Source organism: Austrofundulus limnaeus, unplaced genomic scaffold (assembly GCF_001266775.1).
Source record: "Austrofundulus limnaeus strain Quisiro unplaced genomic scaffold, Austrofundulus_limnaeus-1.0 Scaffold982, whole genome shotgun sequence".
Lineage (NCBI taxonomy): Eukaryota > Metazoa > Chordata > Actinopteri > Cyprinodontiformes > Rivulidae > Austrofundulus > Austrofundulus limnaeus.
In genome coordinates, this window is record NW_013953384.1 from 62,952 (window position 1) to 81,054 (window position 18,103).

The 18,103-nt window shown below is 45.6% G+C and overlaps 1 protein-coding gene across 1 annotated transcript in view; it reads left to right on the forward strand.

Moving 5' to 3' along the window:
* The window catches only part of kidins220b (kinase D-interacting substrate 220b), a gene marked incomplete in the record, with an annotated part of 23,387 nt that extends 6,813 nt beyond the window's left edge, over positions 1-16,574 (forward strand). The window contains 24 exon segments of the mRNA XM_014029987.1: positions 733-831; positions 927-1,025; positions 1,111-1,209; positions 2,323-2,520; positions 2,603-2,701; positions 3,073-3,171; positions 4,033-4,131; positions 4,287-4,464; positions 4,538-4,702; positions 4,780-4,959; positions 5,709-5,874; positions 5,949-6,100; positions 7,659-7,948; positions 8,023-8,404; positions 8,485-8,576; positions 9,322-9,466; positions 9,546-9,708; positions 9,784-9,962; positions 10,070-10,281; positions 10,621-10,728; positions 12,924-13,061; positions 13,145-13,243; positions 13,313-13,537; positions 14,961-16,574. Coding sequence (XP_013885441.1) covers positions 733-831; positions 927-1,025; positions 1,111-1,209; positions 2,323-2,520; positions 2,603-2,701; positions 3,073-3,171; positions 4,033-4,131; positions 4,287-4,464; positions 4,538-4,702; positions 4,780-4,959; positions 5,709-5,874; positions 5,949-6,100; positions 7,659-7,948; positions 8,023-8,404; positions 8,485-8,576; positions 9,322-9,466; positions 9,546-9,708; positions 9,784-9,962; positions 10,070-10,281; positions 10,621-10,728; positions 12,924-13,061; positions 13,145-13,243; positions 13,313-13,537; positions 14,961-16,091 — 4,797 coding nt within the window.
* Positions 16,575-18,103: the final 1,529 nt, after the last annotated feature.

Consider the following 18,103-nt stretch of genomic DNA (forward strand, 5'->3'; position numbering starts at 1 on the left):
CACACACACACACACACACACACACACACACACACTCACACACAAACACACACACACAATACAGTAAATTAAATGTGGAACAGTTATTGAATTGTACAACACAAGCAGAGCTTTGTCATTGAATAACTCTCTGACTTTACACAGTACTCCAATAGATTTAGATATTTTTGTTCTTAAATAATGTATGTGAGGTCTCCCTGTCAGCTTGTCATCAATGATGACACCCAGAAATTTCACCTCACTGACTTTACAGATCTCAATACCATCTACTTTAAATGAAAAATCAACAGATGTCTTCCCGTTACTAAATATCATGTAATTTGTTTTATCCAAATTTAATGATAATTTGTTTTGTTGAAACCAATTTTGTATTTTCTCAAATTCTTTCTGTACCATCTCAAACATTTTTTCTATATCTTTACCTAAACAAAAAAAAAAGAAAAAATGTTGTATCGTCAGCAAATAAAACACATTTGAAAAGTCCTGACATATTTACGAAGTCATTCACATATAAAATGAAAAACTTAGGTCCCAGTACAGAACCCTGAGGGACTACTCCACATGTGATATTACCAAGTTTAGATCTTACATCATTTATCTGTACAAACTGTTTCCTATCGTTCAAATAACTAGATTTTGTACTGATGACTGACACTCCTGTTCTTGTGTTTTATTAAGGTAAACTTTGTGTTTCTGGGGTTTTTTGTTTATTGTTTATTGTTTGTGTGCCAGGGCGGCTGGACGGCTCTGATGTGGGCGTCCTACAAAGGTCGTGTGGAGGTGACCAAACTGCTGCTGGAGGAAGGAGGGAACCCCAACACCACGGGTCAGGTACACTCACTCATTGAGGCAGGAAACACAAACAGGAGCATGTTGTTGTTGTTGTTGTTGTTGTTTATCTCTTCCACCCTGGTCTCTCTGAGCAGTACAGCGTTTATCCGATCATCTGGGCTGCGGGTCGAGGTCACTCGGAGATCGTCAAGCTGCTGCTGCATCACGGCGCCAAAGTCAACTGTTCAGATAAGGTAAACAAAAACAACACAAAGCTTTTTTCATCTTCTCAAATGAAAACAACTCCAAACAAACTGTTGTTGTCTGTTTGTGCGACAGTACGGCACCACTCCTCTGATCTGGGCGGCCAGGAAGGGACATTACGACTGCCTGATGCACCTGCTGGAGAAAGGAGCCGACGTTGACCAGGAGGGGGCGGTACGACACCACAACGCCACCGTTAAGACCGTTAAAGGATCCATGATTAGTTGTAACATTAGACTTTATTTGATAAACATATAATTTAACTGTAAAATAAAGACTGTAAAAATACTGTAGGCTGTTTAGTTTTTACCATTTTTTTAACTAAACGTTTAAAAATATATTACACGGACGGAGCCATTTTATTTACACACAAAGCATTCTGGGTAAATGATGACGTGGATAGGTCCTCGGTGCGAGGCTGCTAGCGAGCTATATCCACCCTGAAGGTTAATCTTGGACAATATCTGATGATCGACTCTTTTAAATGAAACCAGAGAGCGTTGACAGAGAGGAGAAGGTAGAAATGACTCAGCCTGGAACTGAAAATATGGATGGAGGACAACAGAGCTGCTTCATGGATGAAGAACCTCAGCTTAGCCTGTTAGCTTTAGCGTTAGCCCCGACGCTATCACCATATATATGTATTAACTCAACGCTACACATTCTCCTCTCATCACTGAGGTCCTCCATCCACATGACAGAGAGGGGAATGCAAAAATGACTCAGCCTGTAACTGAAAATATGGATGGAGGACCTCAGTTTAGCTTGTTAGTTTGTTGCGCTAGCACTGAGCTAATACATATAAGGCAATATAGCTTCGGGGCTAACGCTAAAGCTAACAGGCTAAGCTGARGTTCTTCTTCCATGAAGCAGCTCTGTTGTCCTCCATCCATATTTTCAGTTCCAGGCTGAGTCATTTCTACCTTCTCCTCTCTGTCAACGCTCTCTGGTTTCATTTAAAAGAGTCGATCATCAGATATTGTCCAAGATTAACCTTCAGGGTGGATATGGCTCGCTAGCAGCCTCGCACCGATGACCTATCCATGTCATCATTTACCCAGAATGCTTTGTGTGTAAATAAAATGGCCCCGTCCGTGTTAAAATATATTTTAAAAAATTTACAAAACTGAACATTCTACAGTATTTTTACAGTCTTTATTTTACAGTTAAAATAAATGTTTATCAAATAAAGTGTAATGTTACAACTAACCGGGGATCCCTTTAATACGACTTCACTGGTTTAGAGCAAACCTGTTGAGGAAAGTCTGGTTTCTGTGGCGTCCTCAGAACTCCATGACGGCGCTGATCGTGGCGGTGAAGGGCGGCTACACGAAGGTGGTGAAGGAGCTGCTGAAGCGGAACCCCAACGTCAACATGACCGACAAGGACGGGAACACGGCGCTGATGATCGCCGCCAAGGAGGGCCACACCGAGATTGTCCAGGACCTGCTGGACGCGGGGACGTACGTCAACATCCCCGACCGGGTGAGGCGATGACTCGGGCGTTTTTTCCGGCAGAGCGGGCGCCGCCGCAGAGGACGCTCTAACGAGCTGCTGTGTGTTGCAGAGCGGGGACACGGTGCTGATTGGAGCGGTGAGGGGCGGCCACGTGGAGATCGTCAGAGCTCTGCTGCACAAATACGCCGACATCGACATCAGAGGGCAGGTGAGCTTAGGGGGCGTGGCCAGAAATGAGCTTCCAGATGAAACAAACTATGACTAGATCTATAAGTTTAGAAAAAGTCATAGCTTTGATCAGACAAAAATATATATATTTCACAAAAAGAGTAAAAATTTAGACGGTGAAAAGAATTCTGGGTATTTTTCATGTAAATCATTAATGCAAACTCATCATTTTACCTTATCGGTCAATAAAAAATGATAGTAATTCAGTCCTGAACCCGAATTTAAGAGCCAGAGGTTTGTAGAAAGAACTTATTTAAAACCCTCTGTAAGATTTAAAATCATCTCCTCGTGGTCGTTTACAGAAAAAAATGTTAATTATTAAATATTTTGATGGGATTTGTGACTTTGTAGGAAAATAAAACGGCTCTTTATTGGGCCGTGGAGAAAGGAAACGCCACCATGGTGAGAGACATCCTGCAGTGTAACCCCGACACAGAGACCTGCACCAAGGTAAGACCTGATGAGCCAGAAGTTTATGACCAGTGGCTTACAGCTGATGTGTACTGATTGTTGTTGTGATAACCTGTTCTGCTTCGTTTTAAATAAAACTAGTTTAAGTTGATGAAATAGATGGATAAAGTATGTGATTAAGAGGCACATAAATCTGACTATCATCTGCGTAACAATGAAATGAAATATCAGGTTTTATCATTTTCGAGCCACCCTGAAGGAGGTACAGTGAAAAGAGAGGAGGGTCTAAAACTGAGCCTTGTGGGACTCCACAGAAAGGAGAAGCTGAGGATACAACATTTTCGAAACGCCATAACTTTCACATAGAATGTCTGAATTACACCAAACTCACTGTGAGCCATCCAGGGGGGATGCCCAACGATACTGTGTGGTCATGTGGTGGTATCATCGTAGCCCCGCCCCCTGAGAACAGGAAGTGACCTTTTTTGCTTGGAATGGTCCATCTTTGATCAGCTTGACCCAATCAACATGAAATTGTGTCAGAACTAACAAGCCTGGCACAGAACATTTGTTTCGTCAAATAGAACCCAAACCATTTCAAAGCAATGCTCCTGGATCCCACCCTCTGCTTCGAACAAGAATTTTGTGGTTCACAAAAGCAGATCTAAAAGTATTAGAATGACACAGCAGCAGCTATAAACTGTTAAAAGAGCCAATTCAGTGCTTTGAAGGATTTCAGACGTGGTTCCTCAAGACAAAAGACTTAAATGAAACCAACCTGATATCAGCATTTATCAAGTGACGCTTTATATCCCAGCATGAATCTCTGTAAACCTTTTAAACTGAGTCACGTTTGATGAAGGCTGCAGGTGTTTTTAATCTTCATGGGTTCTGTTTCAGGACGGGGAGACGCCTCTGATCAAAGCTACAAAAATGAGGAACATAGAGATCGTGGAGCTGCTGCTCGATAAAGGAGCCAAAGTGTCAGCCGTGGACAAGGTGGGACATCTTTTATTTACTAAACTATAAATAATTTACCATAAAATGATTTCATTTTAGAAAAATTGGTATAAATAACAAACTTTTGCTAATCTAAAAAACAAATATGTCGACCGTCCTTTTCGCTTCACTCAGCCCTCGTTCTGTTTGTGCAGAAAGGAGACACGCCGCTCCACATCGCCATCCGCGGGCGGAGCCGCCGCCTGGCCGAGCTCCTGCTCCGTAACCCCAAAGATGGCCGCCTGCTGTACCGCCCCAACAAGGCTGGGGAGACGCCATACAACATCGACTGCAGCCACCAGAAGAGCATCCTCACCCAGATCTTTGGAGCCCGTAAGGCTTGTCTTGACTTTATTTCTGTTTTTGTCTTCCTCGTGCTCACCTGACGTGTCCCCGCCCCCCGCAGGTCACCTGTCCCCCACAGAGACGGACGGAGACATGTTGGGCTACGACCTGTACAGCTCTGCTCTGGCAGACATCCTGAGTGAACCCACCATGCAGCCCCCCATCTGCGTGGGTCTGTACGCCCAGTGGGGCAGCGGCAAGTCCTTCCTGCTCAAAAAGCTGGAGGGTGAGTCCATGTGCGCATGCACACATGCACACGCCTGGTGGGCACGAGTTAAGGCCTCTCTTCCTCCTCCTCCTCAGATGAGATGAAGACGTTCGCAGGGCAGCAGATCGAGCCATTGTTACAGTTCTCCTGGCTCGCCGTCTTTATGTCGCTGCTGTTCTGTGGCTCCGTCGCCATCGTCCTCGGCCTCACCATCGAACCAAAACTCGCCATTGCAATGTCCCTGACCCTGCTGTCTGTACTTTACATTTTATGTGGTGAGCTTTTGTTTGTTTGTTTTTTTTGTTGATTTTGATTGATTGATGATGCCTTCATTGTCATTGTACAGAGCACAATGAAATTACATTTAAGAACACCCATTCAAGAAGACACACATGACAAAAAACATGAGGGGAACAGATGATCATGTCATGCAACAACCAGCAGGGGTCGCACTACCTTTAAAAAGAAAAACAAAAATACCACAGAAGGTTATATGAGGAAAAAAAACAAAACATCATATTTATACCAACGAAATATGAAACACTATGGTGTTTATAAAAAAAAAACCTCTACAAAGCTAAAGCACATCTATTAGCCAGAGGAGTGAGTGAGTTTAGAAGGAAAGAGTCCAAAGAATCGAACCTCCCAAAGAAAAACTCATAGTTCAGCCATAGTTCAGAATACTGGTGTTGAATTGTTCATTCTGTGCAGCTCCAGACTGACCTTCAGGAGATCAGATTAGACGGAGGGAGAGGTAGGAGAGGTGGGGGAGGAGCTACAAGTCAACGTAAACACCAGGAGAAATTAGATCCACAGCCTCAAGGTCATGTGGGTGGGAGACGAGTCTGTTATCAGTTGTTTGGGAACAGAGAAAATGTTTTCGGTCAGGCAGACAATAATTATTTTCCATCTGCCTTAAAGTCTGCTGGTACAACCCAGTGTGTGCTTTACCACCTCAGCAGATTTCAGCTTTAGTTCCTCTACTTCAGTGTTTTGAAACGTCAGGTGTTTGTGTGATCTACAGTGGTCGTGTACTTCGGAGGGCGCAGGGAGGGCGAGAACTGGACGTGGGCGTGGCTCCTCAGCACCCGTCTGGCTCGCCACATCGGCTACTTGGAGCTGCTGCTGAAGCTGATGTTCGTCAACCCGCCGGAGCTGCCGGAGCAGAGCACCAGGGCTCTACCTGTCAGGTACGGCTGATGGTCCTGAGGTTTAAAACAGAGCGGATCTCCTGAAACTGATGCTGGACCGGCCTCTCCTGCAGGTTCCTGTTCACCGACTACAACCGCCTTTCCAGCGTCGGGGGAGAGACGTCCATGGCCGAGATGATCGCGACGCTGTCGGACGCCTGCGAGAGAGAGTTCGGCTTCCTCGCCACACGTCTGTTCAGAGTGTTTAAGACAGAGGAGACACAAGGTATGTAGCTTTTCAGCTAAAGTGGCTTAAATCTAAAATTAGCTTTAAGCTTCTGGGGCTTTAAGCTTATAAAGCAACTGAGTAGCTATAAGCTACTGACCGAGGAGATGCAAGGTACTTAGCTTTTCAGCTACAGTAGCTTAAAGCTAAAGTTAGCTTTAAGCTACAGAGGCTTTAAGGTACTGAAGCAACTGAGTAACTTTAAGCTAATTTTAGCTTTAAGCTAATGAAGCAACTGAGTAGCTTTAAGATCAAGGACACGCAAGGGACTTCGCTTTTCAGCTAAAGTAGCTTAAAGCTAAAATTAGCACAACAATAGCTAGATGTAACAAAACCTTGTTAAAAACAAAAGTTGGCTAAGCACTAGCCTAGCAAGAAGCTAAAATAAGTAGAATCTTGCTTAAAGCTAAAATTAGGACAGAAATAGCTAAAAGTAACAAAACCTTGCTAAAAATAAGTTAGCTAAACACTAGCCTAGCAAGAAACTAATACAAACACAAACTTTGCTTAAAGCTAAAATTAGGACAGAAATAGCTAAAACTAACAAAACCTTGCTAAAAACAAAAGTTGGCAAAACACACGCCTAGCAAGAAGCTAATAGAAACAGAATCATGCTTAAAGCTAAAATTAGCACAGCAATAGCTAAAAGCAACAAAACCTTGCGAAAAACAAAAGTTGCCTAAGCACTAGCCTAACAAGAAGCTAAAATAAGCAGAATCATGCTTAAAGCTAAAATTAGGACTGCAATAGCTAAAAGTAACAAAACCTTGCTAGCAAAATTTGTTTTAGCACAAGCTTAGCAAAAAGCTAATACAAACACAAACTTTGCTTAAAGCTAAAATTAAGACAGAAATAGCTAAAAGTAACAAAACCTTACTAAAAATAAGTTAGCTAAACACTAGCCTAGCAAGAAGTTAATACATCAGAATTGTTGCTTAAAGCTAAAATTAACACAGAAATATAAAAAGTAACAAAACCTTGCTAAAATCAAAAGTTGGCTAAGCACTAGCCAAGCAAGAAGCTAATATAAACACAAAAGTTGCCTAAAGCTAAAATTAGTACTGCAATAGCTAAAAGCAACAAAACCTTGCGACAAACAAAAGTTGGCTAAGCACTAGCCTAACAAGAAGCTAAAATAAGCAGAATCATGCTTAAAGCTAAAATTAGGACTGCAATAGCTAAAAGTAACAAAACCTTGCTAAAAATAAGTTAGCTAAACACTAGCCTAGCAAGAAGCTAATACATCAACATTGTTGCTTAAAGCTAAATTTTGCACAGAAATATAAAAAGTAAAGAAACCTTGCTAAAAACAAAAGTTGGCTAAACACTAGTGTAGCAAGAAGCTAAAATAAGCAGAATCATGCTTAAAGATCAAATTAGGACTTCAGTAGCTAAAAGTAACAAAACCTTGCTAGTAACAGTTGTTTTAGCACTAGCTTAGCAAGAAGCTAATACAAACAGAATCTTTGATTAAACCTAAAACTTACGCAGCACAAGCCATTGTTGTTAAAGCTAAATTTAATCAGCTGTTTTCACTCTCTTGGGTCATTTCCTGCAGGAAAGAGGAAGTGGAAGAGGACGTGCTGCCTGCCGTCCTTCATCCTCTTCCTCTTCGTCCTGGCCTGCCTGGTGGCCGGCATGTCGCTGCTGGTCATCTTCAAGGTGGACAGCGAGAACCAGACGGTGAACGCGGTCCAGATCGCCGTGGGCAGCGTGGTGGGGCTGGCCGTGCTGCTGAACTGCAGGACCTGGTGGCAGGTCACCGACTCGGTGCTGAACTCGCAGAGGAAGAGACTCCACGGCGCCGCCAACAGGATGACCAAACTGAAGAGCGAGGGCTTCATGAAGGTGAGGGGCCGTGGCCTTTTCGACAACACAGAGCGAGCGGTTTGAGCTTGGGTTCACCTGATTTGGTCTCCCAGGTGTTGAAGCATGAGGTGGAGCTGATGGCGAGGATGGCGAAGACCATCGACAGCTTCACGCAGCATCAGACGAGGCTGGTGGTCGTCATCGACGGCCTGGACTCGTGCGAACAGGACAAAGTCCTGCAGATGCTCGACACGGTCCGAGTCTTGTTCTCCAAAGGCCCCTTCATCTCCATCTTCGCCAGCGACCCGCACATCATCATCAAAGCCATCAACCAGAACCTGAACAGCGTCCTGCGGGACTCCAACATCAACGGACACGACTACATGAGGAACATCGTCCACCTGCCCGTCTTCCTCAACAGCCGCGGGCTCTCCAGCGCCAGGAAGATGTGCGCCGCCGCAGCGCCAACCAACGGGGACGCCGCCAACTCTGAAGGTAACCGTGGCAACCAAACACAACACAGTCGCTCTGTTTCTCAGCTCGGTTTTAACAAAACGGGTTTTTGTTGTTTTCAGCCGGTTGGCACGAAGAACTGGACCGGAAACTTTCTCAGCACAGTTTGGGAGAGTTAACAAAGTTTGGCAGCAAATCGACTCTGAACCGCAGGGTAAGGTGGACCGTTTCTGTTTTTATTCAACAGAACTGGCTGAAGTTTGAAGGAAATAAATTCAGAAAAGGAGCTGGTGGAAAAAAAATCATGGAAAGATGTCGGAAATTCCAGCATTGATGTCATATTTCTGTTAAAAAAATCTCTTAATTTTGCAGGAAAAAGGTCACATTTTTAAACATTTATGGATCTTTTCCTTTAGTTTAGACTTTGTTCTTTTTTTATTTAAAACTTCATATTTAAAAACTTTTTTCCTGCACATTTAGGACATGCCAAGATATCTAAGTTCCTTTTTTCACCTAAATAGACAATTTCCTTAATTTATTCTGACCTTAGCCCCGCCCACATAATACTTTAGCCCCGCCCAAGTCCTCTTTTCATTATTCCAATCATATCAAAAATTTTTTGGACCATCAGTTCTTCCTTGTGGTCATGTGACCCGTGGAGAGTTTCCATTTTTATTCCACAGAACAGGTTTTTTCCCGAATTTATTCTGACGTTAGCCCCGCCCACTTCCTAGTTTAGCCCCACCCACTTCCTTTTTTTTTTTTTGTTCTGATTTTTATCGTATGATTCAGATGAGATAAAAATGATCAAAGGCTTCAGTCAGTTCAGTGTTTGTGGTCATGTGACCCGTGTTGTGTGGTTTTTGTGGTCATGTGACCCATGTTGCGTGGTTTTTGTGGTCATGTGACCCATGTTGTGTGGTTTTTGTGGTCATGTGACCCGTGTTGTGCGGCTCCAGGACACGTACCGGCGGCGGCAGGTGCAGCGCTCCGTGACCCGTCAGATGTCCTTCGACCTGACGAAGCTGATGGTGACGGAGGACTGGTTCAGTGACATCAGCCCTCAGTCCATGAGGCGTCTGCTGAACATCGTCTCTGTCACAGGTGAACCAGGACCTCCTCCTCCTCCTCCAGGTCTGACCGGGTTCCGGCCGCAGTTAACCACGCCTCTTCCTGTGTCCAGGTCGTCTCCTGAGGGCCAATCAGATCAGCTTCAGCTGGGACCGCCTGGCGTCCTGGATCAACCTGACAGAGCAGTGGCCCTACAGGACCTCCTGGATCATCCTGTACCTGGAAGAGACGGACGGCGTCCCCGACCAGGCTACGCTCAAGTCCATCTACGAGAGGTCAGAGGTCACAGCCGCTTTGGTCTACCTGAGCCAGAACCGGTCCGACTGCAGCTGATGTCTTCTGTTCCTCAGAGTGTCCAAGAACATCCCGACCACCAAAGACGTGGAACCGCTGCTGGAGATCGACGGAGACATCCGCAGCTTCGAGGTCTTCCTGTCCTCGCGGACGCCCGTCCTGACAGCCAGAGACATCCGGACCTTCCTGCCGTGTACGGTCAACCTGGACCCCAAACTCAGAGAGATCATCGCAGGTGAGACCCAACGGTTGTCCCTGGAGCCGGACTTCAGATCCATGTCTGTCCAGATAGAAGACGTCTTAAAACAGATGTCTCTAATATTTAAATATTTATTGATCCAGATGTTCGTGCGGCCCGGGAGCAGATGAACGTGGGCGGAGTCACGTACCCGGCCGTGCCGCTGCTGGAGGTTCAGCCCCGCCCCACCTCGGTCTACAGCCAGGTGTCGTCCACCTGCTCGCCGTCGGCCTCCTTCAGCGGCCCGTTCAACCCGCCGGCAGGGGGCGTGGTCTACAGCGGCATGGCCGGCCCACAGCACCCCTTCTACAATAGGGTGAGTGCAGGCCCCGCCCACTGTCAGAGTGATGACATCGTCACTTCCTCCTGGTTCGCTTCCATCGTTTGTTTCATTTTGAATCATTTTTCACCTGTTTTGAATCTCTGCTGCCACATGCAAACAACCAATCAGCTGACATCCAATCAGAGTTGAGCTCTTCACTCAGAACCAATCAGGTGGCTCAGATGTTCTCCTGTGACTTTTGACCTGTTCAGGTGTTCCGTTTGATGCAGCAGCAGAGATTTCCTCCCCAGTTTGAGTTATTTTATGTTGACGCGCCTCCATGAACATTTTTCATATTTTTTATGTTCTTCCTCCCACCTCCACCCCCCTCAGCCATATTTCCCCCACCACCTTTACCAGCTGCCCCGCCCACTTGTGGCCTCCTTCCCACCACACCTTCATCAACGCCCGCCTTCTAAACCCGTCAGCAGAGACGCCGCCGTAAGTACGACCATCTGCAGGAACCTTCAGAGAACTAACTACTAATCAACCTCCTGCTGCCCTGGGGTCAAAATGACCCACAGGTCCTCAGTCCTAACCATGAGACCTTCTGGGACTTTTTGACTTCAGGGCAGCAGAAGAACAAAAACTAACACCAACAATGATGATGATCAGATATTTAATGTAACTACTGAGACAGCACATATAAAAAACTAAAACATGGTTGAAAATAAAAGGCTGATTTACCTGAATGGTAAAGTAAACATTAGACAACAGGATTTATTTTCACACAGTTTTTTTTTGTTTGTTTGTTTGTTTTTTTCAAATTTCTTCTCAATAAAACTCAAACTTTCTACTTTTCTTCTTCTGTGGTTGTTGCTGCTATCAGCCAGATTCACTTCCTGTTTGTGTCACATGGTTCATCTGTGTTCTCCTGATGTTTTCCCCATCTGTCTGTCTGTCTGTCTGTCTGTCTGTCTGTCTGTCTGTCTGTCTGCAGTCTAAGAACTCATCTTTAAAAAAGAAGCAGGTACTGAACTTTTCCTGACAGCTGTCCGTTTTTCCTTTTTATGTCCACAGCAAACAATGAGGTTTTTTTTTTAATAAATGAGAGTGGAAAACTAAAAATCTACGAAACAGCAGCTAAAAACGAAAGCTAAAACTAGCAAAGCGGTAGCTAAAAATGAAGCAAAGGCGCTTCAGTAAAATTTCTGAATTCTCCCTTCTTTTCAGTGTTAAAAAGTTTAAAGGGGACTTATTATGCAAAATTCACTTTTTAAAGGTTTTTTTACTCAACTTTGGGTATGTACTTCTAAAAAAAACAGTCCTAGGACCAAAAAAATGCACCCAGGGGTATATTTACTGTAAGTAAATGTATTTTTAATGTATTTTAACGACAAGTTTTATACTTCCGTCATTTTGTGATGTCACAAGCTGTACGACAACCCACCGGAACCTGCGTTCAGCCCCTTACCTAGCAACCCCCGGGTGAAGCTCCACCTCCTCAGTATAAAAAGTCGTCACCGTGTTGTTGTGCAATGTGCAGCTCATTTCACAACAAGCCTCCAATACGGCAATGGGTAGAGTGTTGGTCCAGAGAGCGGCACGGACACAATTTAATTATTTATTTATTTTCATTCGTGATGAACACGTTTTCTCATGTACCTCTATTGTTTAGCTTATTAAAGCCTTGAGTTTCTGAGGTATTTTGACCGCTGCTGCTCCCTGCTCTGGTAACAGCATGCAGAGTGAGCGCAGAGCAGAGGAGGGAGAAAAACAAAAAAAGCTGTGACCACGACTCTGCCTCTGGGTCTCATATGGTTGTACAACGGAGCTTCTGCTATTATTAGCCATGCTAACGTAAACGCTGGCTTTGGAGGGCGGAGTTAATGTCAACAGATTTTTGGAGGGCGTTACCAACAGAGCTCATTAACATAAACAGCTCTTCTGAACAGAAGTCAGAGCAGGCAGAACTAGAAAATGGGAAATTTTATTATCTGAGAATTATTTTGTGCATTAAATTGAATGAAGATGGTCTGGATAGCCCACAGACATACCATAAACATTTCTAGGACCCATAATTGGTCTCCTTTAACAATTTTAAAATGTAAAAATTCTGTCAAAAATCAGAGCTGTGATAGGTTCAAATAGCTGAACGTTTGCTGAGGAAGTCATAGCCCAAACGGTGAGCAGAAGAACCTCGAAACAGGAAATAGTGACGGGAATACTGACTCAGCATGTATAAATCAGCTCAGCTTGTTGCTGTGGACCTAAAAACGATTGTTTCACCACCACGTCTCCCAGCATGCTCCTTGCCTGGACCACCTGCACCTGTTTGTTCCTCTCACTCTGTTCTACCTTAAAGTTACAGAGCAGGAAACTGATGATGATGATGATGAAGAACAGTCGTAGTTTTGTTTCTTTTTACTGCTCCGTTAAAAACTCACGCACCTTATCTGAAACTACCACCTGCTTTATTTGACAGTATTTTAGTATTTTAATTAAAACACATCATTGGGTCAATTAAATTCAAGATGGCTGCCACAGCTAACAGATGATATGCATGAAGGGTGGCAGGTGAACATTAGGCCCATACGGCTTTCTGGTTTTAGCTTTTTGTTAGCCTGTGACACAAGGTTGAACTTCTAGTTGACTTTTTTTTTAAATAAAACCTGAATTTAACTTGTTTAACTCAGGGCTCCGCCTCCGTCGTGTCCGGCGCTCCCGCCCTCCTCCTCAGCTCCATGACGACAGATGCCATCTGTGAGCGCGTGCGGCAGATGGAAGGCATTGACCAGAGCATCGTCGGGCAGTACACCGCCACCATCCGGAAGGTGAGGGGAACCAGCCGAGGAACACGCAGCAACACCAGAAACCTGAAACTAAAACTCGTCTCTCCTCCCTGTTCTGGTCTCAGGCCAACGTGAACGGCAGAGTTCTGTCTCAGTGCAACATCGACGAGCTGAAGAAGGAGATGAACATGAACTTTGGAGACTGGCAGCTCTTCAGGGCCATGGTCCGGACACAAACATCAAACGGTTCTTTTTAATACCAGTTCCAGGTTTGACCCTCTGTCTGCTTCCAGGTTCTGGAGCTGCGTCACGTCGAGAGCCAGGTGCTGCACGAGGAAACCGCCAGCGAGCAAGGCAGCGTGGTGGGCGGTCACGTGGAGCTGGGAAGGCGGGCGATGGCTCCGCACCTCGCCGGCGCCGCCAATGCCGACGCGATGTACAGCTTCAACCTGAGCTTCGAGGAGCTGAGCGGCGTGGGGCTGGACGAGCCGCAGCGCAACGGGAGCGTGGCGTGGATGGTAAACCCCGCCCTCCACTGATCCGACCAAGTAGGGGTCTCTGCAGAACGTGTTGTCCTGTGGGCAGAGACGGCTCAAATCGTCATTGGTCAAGGTCTTGATGTGGGTGGAGACGGCCCAAGAGGTATGATTGGTCGGATTGCTGGTGGGGTATGAGGCTGGAGGCAGCGGGGAGTAGCTTGGTTGAGTCAGGCAGGAAGTAACTTTTTTTTTTTAGATTTCCGTATTTATTCAAGTATAATACGTAAAATTAAATCCATAAAATCATCCGTAAAGTTGGGGGGTAGTACTATACTCTGATAAATATTTTTACTTATGTATTTTAACTGAAGTATCGGCTTCATTCACAAAATGCCTGAGTCCGGAAATGAGACCATGACGTAAAAAGCAGTTGAAACAAGCTCACCTCCGACACTCCTCCGTGCTTCAGAGCGAGATAATAACAGATCCAGGCAGGCGACATGATGTGAAATAAAAGAAAAAAAGGCAGTCCTGCACCTTAGTAATGATACCAAACTAATGACATTAGTGTGTGACCGGGCCGCTCCTCGAACAACAACAAACACATGTTCACCTGTAATGGCTGCCGTCTACTGGTGTTATGAAAAAGTTTGTATCCCTGAAAAAAAGTTTCCCCACCAGAGGGGGAAACTTTGTGCGCACGAGTAGGAAGTAAGCTGCTTTTCCCCCACAAGATGGTCCAAATCTCATGTGAAGTCTCTGACTTTTGTGTTGGCGCCTCTTGGTGGACTATGTGTAAAATGCCAGAATTCATATGATGCTGCTACAGCTGATATATATTTTTTGTCAAAATACCTTTTCGTACATATGATGTTAAAATAAAACGAACAGTCCAATGATCATTTTACTAATATGTATAAAGACTGCAAAGGCTGAAAAATCTTGAAGTCTGTATGAAATTGGAGGTAGTTTGAGGATTAAAATTTTATGCTTTTTAAGCTCAAAAAGGGGGGAGTCGTATTATACATGAGATTGTATTATACATGAATAAATATGGTAATTTTAGTCATAACTTGAGGAAGGGATCTTTTTACAGGCTGGTTAGAGGTGTTTTAACCAAGCCATATTGTCACACATCTTTTCACACGTACGACATTCAAATTTTGTGCAACTAGCGCTTTCCTTTCTCAAGTTATGACTAAAATTAATCTTAAAAAACGTGTTGCTTCCTGCCCGACTCGATCAAGCTACTCCCCGCTGCCTCCAGTCTCCTCAAACCCCACCGTCAATCTGACCAATCACGTCTCTTGGGCCATCACCGCCCACATCGAAACCTCCGCCAATCACGAGTAGGGCCGTCTCCGCCCACAGGACAAAACCTACCGCAGAGACCCCTTACTCGATCCGACAGAACCAGCTCTCCTTCAGGAGGCGGTCGCTTTAACATGTCGTCTGTCCTCAGGGGGGCGCTCACCGCACCGCCAGCATGACCAGCCTGAACTCCCAGGAGTCCTCCAACGACATCTCCAGGCTGACGGACAAGCAGCAGGCGGAGTACCGCAGCGCCTACCAGGAATACATCGCCCAGATGGCCACGCTGGAGATGGGCGGGGCCACAGAGAGGCCCGTCCAACCACAGCCAGGACAGTTCATGACGTCATCCGAGGACAAGAGCAAGGACGAGCAAGACGGACGCAAGTCCTTCAACAAGAGGAGCGGCGCCAAACCGGCAGCTGACGGCACCGACTTCACCTCCAACGGCGACGGGCTCGACCCGATTACCGAGGAGGATGAGAAGGGCGACCACGGGTCCTCCAAGTCCCTGCTGACCCGCAAACTGTCGGCGGAGAGAGGCGGGCTGTTCCAGGGCGCCGCTGACCTGAAGGTGAAGGCGAGCGGCGGGCTGAGGTACCAGAAGCTGACCAGCGACGACGAGGAGTCCGAAGAGTCCGACAATCCTCCGTTGATGAAAGACGGCAAGAAAGTAGTGGATCCGAAGCTACCCAGCGGCTCGCTGGCGCTGAAGGGGAAGGACTACCTGTCCGACGCCATGCTGGACAAGAAGGACTCGTCCGACTCGGGCGTCCGATCCAACGAGAGCTCCCCGAACCACTCGCTGCAGGACGAGGAGGCGGACCTGTCGCAGTTAGAGCGAGCCGACCTCATCGAGCTGGACGAGGACGGCGCCGCCAGGAAGCGCGGCCTTCCCAGCAGCCTCAGCGGCCTGCAGGACCCCGCCGTGACCCGCATGTCCATCTGCTCCGAGGACCAGTGCAGCCTGCTGGCCAGCAGCCCCGAGGAGAGCTGGCCCTCCTCCAAGTCCTACAACCTGAACTGCACGCCGAGCAACGTCACACTGAACAACAACACCAACCGGCCCCGCCCACCCGCCGAGGGCCCCGCCTCCTCCGACAAAACCACCGCCGGTGACGTCATCATCACCCCGAGCTCCACCACCAGGCCCGGCCCGAACAACGAGAACGTCAGGGTGGTCCACCTGAAGAGGGGCCTGAAGCCCGGAGACCCGCCGGAGATCTGCACCGTGTCATCCGACACCGTGACCTTCAGCGAGGAGCGTGAGAGCATCCTGTGAGGGCCGGAAGACCCCGCCTCACCTCCTGAGGGCCTGAAGACCCCGCCTCACCTCCAACACGTCAACCACATCCTCAAAGCTCGTGTCGTCGTCTCCAGTAGATCTGAGCAGAAAAACACAAATCGTGATGCATGTCGATGTCGTGAAGTGATGTTTTTTACCCTCAAACTCATGGAATCCTTAAATATTGTATTAGACGTGACGTAGATGAAGTAGGAATCAGGGTTGGATTGAAATGTTTTATGTATTTATGGCTCTAAACTCTGATCCTAAATTTACTCTAGATGCTCCGGTCCGACCGCCGCAGTAAATACATTAAAACCAATGAGAGTATTACTGGTACTAGTATTAGTGGCTCTGCAAAATTAGATTCCATTCTATTTTTGCTGGATGCCAGAGGTGCGTCGGAGTCAATCTACAAAGATTACCGCTGTGTCCAAAACGGCAGGACGGGTCCTCCGAAGGCCGAATTTGTCGGCCGCATACGTCACAGCGCCGCGACGAAGGACGTCCAAAACCAAAGACTCCTCCGATGCGGCCGACAAATACGTCCTTCCTTTGGCCCGAATCGAAGGACAGGTCTGATGGATSCTTCCCGGCCCAGCATATCCCATAATGCTTTGCGGCCCGACCGGAGATTTTTTTATGCTAGTAATGGCGGACGAAGCGAGAGAAAAGAATACATTTTAAATAAAAATATGGTGATATAAAAATTAAAAAAAATTAGCGGTTGTAATTCTAATACTTTTATCATTTGCATGGACATGTTTTTAAATATTATTTTTGTCATAAAAAACCGCGGAAATAAACATGAACCTACAGCGGGTCAATTAGTTCTTCAAATGATACCTTTAAGTTAATTTTTATAGTTTTGTGATATTAATAATGCTAATGTATTGATATTTTTCTAATTTTGATTTAAGTTTGCTTGTTTAGCGTCGTCACAGTTGCTAGGTGATTTGACGTACGCCGGGGTAAGGACGGGAGGCTAGACCGTCCAAATTCACAGCCTCCTTTTTCCCGTCTTCCCAGTCTACCAAGGACCCGGCCCACCTCGACAGGGTAGTCCGGGTCCTCCGGAGGACCAGGCCTGTCGTTTTGGACACAGCTTACGTCACACAAACAGGAAAAGGCACACGCACCACATCCGTATTTTCAAAATAATAAAAAAGGCTAACAAATTTTGTCAAAATTCCAGCGATATTAATAAATATATGGATATATTTCTACACAAATGCTGTCGACATTAATCATTCTGTTTGGGAAGCAGATGGCAACATGTAGCGTGCAGCATATGAACAGACGTGGGTTTTATTTTGAAATCAGAAGTTTCAAAAAGACGACAACGATACAGTTTCAGCTGTTTGGAGTCCGTCTTCCACAGAATGAATTGTTTTGCTGTGATTTCCACGTTTATCTGGATTTATCACACAATCTTACGTTTTATGCACATGCTTGTCAGACCGGAGTGGACCGGAGTGAGGCAGACGCCTGATAAGTTGCAAACAAACGGCGGCGAACATCAGAGCAGAGCGGGACCGCATCTAGTCTGAATTTGAGGTGAAAATATAAAATTAAATTGGATCAAATCAAGTGAAAGATATCTTTAAAAAACTGATGTTCAACACCTGTTTCACTGTGTCGTAAAAAAAAACAGTTTGTGTTTAACTTCATCAGGTTTTGTGTCTAAATGTAGAAGATGATCAGTTTTCGTCTGTGGATTTTACCGTGGAAATGTTTTGATGGTCAGTATTAAAAGTGATGATAAATCGTGAATCGTGTCGTTGTTGTGTCCAAACAGGAAGTGGTTTTTATCCTGAGGTCGACCTGCTAACAGAAAACTCTGACATTAGCTTGAACTGTTTCTATTGGATATTTAAAGATTTCAACTTTTTGATTGGATGAATTTTTGGCCAAGCAAAATTAAATGTTTTTTTTTTCTTTGCTCCAGTTTTTAAATGAAAAAATTCGGTTTAATTTCTGAAACTGTTCAGGTTTTTAAATAAATCAAA